At 50.9% G+C, this 2,808-nt stretch overlaps 1 protein-coding gene across 1 annotated transcript in view; it reads right to left on the reverse strand.

The window, feature by feature from the left end:
- Window positions 1-272: 272 nt before the first annotated feature.
- RPLP0 (ribosomal protein lateral stalk subunit P0) overlaps window positions 273-2,808 on the reverse strand; it is a 3,551-nt gene continuing 1,015 nt past the window's right edge. The window contains exons 3-7 of the mRNA XM_006019830.3: window positions 2,676-2,763; window positions 2,205-2,351; window positions 1,674-1,859; window positions 1,117-1,257; window positions 273-493 (exon numbers count right to left, since the gene is read on the reverse strand). Of these exons, the coding sequence (XP_006019892.1) occupies window positions 341-493; window positions 1,117-1,257; window positions 1,674-1,859; window positions 2,205-2,351; window positions 2,676-2,763 (715 nt within the window). The 3' untranslated portion in view covers window positions 273-340. The remainder of the gene's footprint in view (window positions 494-1,116; window positions 1,258-1,673; window positions 1,860-2,204; window positions 2,352-2,675; window positions 2,764-2,808) is intronic.

The following is a 2,808-nucleotide window of genomic DNA, read 5'->3' on the forward strand; positions in this document are numbered from 1 at the left end:
CGCGACTGGCAGCGACCGCGCAGCCGCAGAACGCTCAGGGGGCGGGACCCAGCCGGCTTCGCCGAGCCAGGACTGAACCGCCGGCCCCGCCGGCGCGGCCAGTCTCCAGCCTCCGCGGAGCTCCGCCAAGGGCCCGGCTGCAGCAGCGCAGCGGGCTCGCGTCCTCCCCCGCTCTCCCCTGCACGGGCCACGGGGGCCGGATCCACCCTAAGCTTTGACCTTTTGAAAAACCCGTGTTCTGCCCCCAGGGCTGCAGAGACCAAAACCAGCAAGAGGTGGAAATCAGCACTTTATTTCTGTACTTAAACGGGTGGGTGGCAAGAGCCAGTGCTGGCAGGACTCAGTCAAACAGACCAAATCCCATGTCCTCATCAGACTCCTCTGATTCCTCCTTCACTTCTTCTTTGGCTGGAGCAGCAGCAGGAGCAGCCACTTCAGCTGCCACAGGGGCAGCAGCCACAAAGGCAGAGGGGTCAGCCAGGAAGGCCTTCACCTGAAAGAGAATCAAGCACATTGTTTCAAGAAGCGAATCGATTAAATTGTGACCAACCAGCCTCACTTCCTGGAGCTTGGCAGTACCTACCTACCAGCAGGACTACCTAGAAAGGACACAGGTTGAGGTTCCAGGGGGATTAAAGGCAGGATAGCCCACATTGCACCCCGAGAGGCTACTAGCACTGCCAGGACCTCACAAGATGCACTTCGTTTAGAGAGCTGTGTCTTATTAGTGAACTTAAGACAAAAGGCCATGATGGTGACTTAGGATGTGAAGAAAGGAGGACAAGCATTAGAGCAGCTATTTGGAAGCACATTCCCTGTCCTCCTTGCGAGAAAGCCATGCCTAGAGTTGTGGGGTCGAGGGGCAGGGAATTCCCAGCCCACCAGACAGACTTCCCCTAGGGCAATGCAGATCTCACATCATGCACTCCACCAGTCACGTGGTCGTTCCATTAATATAAATTCTATGGTGTTAGCAGTTGTCTTATTCAGCGCAGATCTATCATACAGCTTTGTCTTTCTACGCCTCACAGCTCTCAGACCACCTCTCTTCAAGACCATTTTGTGTTTGTGCCTTAAAAGCAAGTTTTTGGTCAGCAAGACAGTATGAGACTTTACCTTTTCAGCCAGTGGGAAGGTGTAGTCAGTCTCCACAGCCACAGCTAGGACCCGCTTGTACCCATTGATGATAGAATGGGGCACAGAAGCAATGGTTGGGTAGCCAATTTGCAGACAAACACTTGCAACGTTACGAACACCCTGAGGAAGGGAAAAAGACCTTGTGTTTCTAAGCATTCAAAAAAAGTAGTCAAAACCCCAAACCCATTTCCAAGTGTGTGTTCTCTGTTTCCTCTGAATTTTACATGTAGTACAAGGAGAGCAAATAGGGTCAGAACACAGCATCCCTCCGGGAAGAAACTCATCTCAACTCCTATCATCTTTTCTGGGTGATTCTGTTGCACAGACTCCAAGGAGAAGCAAGAATAGGGTCTCAAACAATGAGACTGCCCTAGTTATTCAGGACTGGGAGATGTTCACTTTTGGATGATACTTGTTCCAATAGGAAAAGATAAGCCTGCCCAGTCCAGCTTTAGATGAGATATCCTAGTGGCTACTCCTGTGCTCTCTGTGGTCTAGACCAAGTACGGCATGCAGCACAGGCAAGCAGCTCTTACTTCCAGGAAGCGGTTGTGCAGAGTCTCCTCAGTGATGTCCAGGACTTCTGGATTGTAAATGCTGCCATTGTCAAACACCTGCTGGATAACCAGCCCAAAGGAGAATGGGGAGATGTTCAACATGTTCAGCAAGGTGGCTTCACTGGCACCCACTTTGTCTCCAGTCTTGATCAGCTGCACATCGCTCTGAGGAACAAGGAAAAGTAAGCAACCAGCTGCAGGGAAAACCAGACACAGAGGTAGTAGTTCAAGTACACAGTACTGAAGGCTACAAGTGGGACTGAAAGACTTGCACCAAGAATGCTGAAAGAAAACAAGCTCAGTGCTCGGCTGTGATCTATAAATACAGCAGCAGCCTGTGCAGCAAACGGCGTGTTTTTAAAACATCTAGTACCAGCCTGGCAAACCAGGTGTGTACACCAGAGCATTTCACACAGGAAGCACATCCGTGCTGTGCAAGACCCTCACACCTCACCACAGGCAAGCTAGACCCTGTTTGCTAGCAGCCACTAAACACTGCTTTGCACTCACCAGGATTTCAATGGTACCCCTGGAGATCTTTGTGGTGATGCCCAGAGCCTGGAAGAAGGAGGTCTTCTCGGGACCCAGACCAGTGTTCTGAGCTGGCACAGTGACATCACAGGGGGCAATGGCGCCGGCACGAGCTGCCGCTGGCACCTAGAACCAGGAAACAGGGACAAAAAGCAAAATAATGCTTATCTCAGAAAGAACTGCAGGGTATTAACTCCTCACACAGCTCCTGAGAGACCAACATTGCCCAATTATATACAAGACAAACGGAGACAAAAATACATAAAACTAGAGTCAGTTATCTAGCAACAACGCCAGAAGCAGACCCCAAAAGGCAATGAGTCTGCGCCCCTTCCGGCTTTCTAAACTAAGATTCATCATGAACATCCCATACTGAGCTCAGGTCAGACCCAAGACCTCCAGTACTAGGGGTGCTACAAAGGGGGTTGCTACAACACCCTCCGCCTTTACCTTGTTAGCCAACAGCATGTCTCGGATCTCAGTCAGATCCTCCTTGGTGAACACAAAGCCCACGTTTCCACGGATGTGAGGCAGCAACCTGAAGGAGACACAAAAAGACACTGTTGTTCAGTTTCACTCTTTC

The sequence above is a fragment of the Alligator sinensis genome, unplaced genomic scaffold, assembly GCF_000455745.1.
Source record: "Alligator sinensis unplaced genomic scaffold, ASM45574v1 scaffold505_1, whole genome shotgun sequence".
Lineage (NCBI taxonomy): Eukaryota > Metazoa > Chordata > Crocodylia > Alligatoridae > Alligator > Alligator sinensis.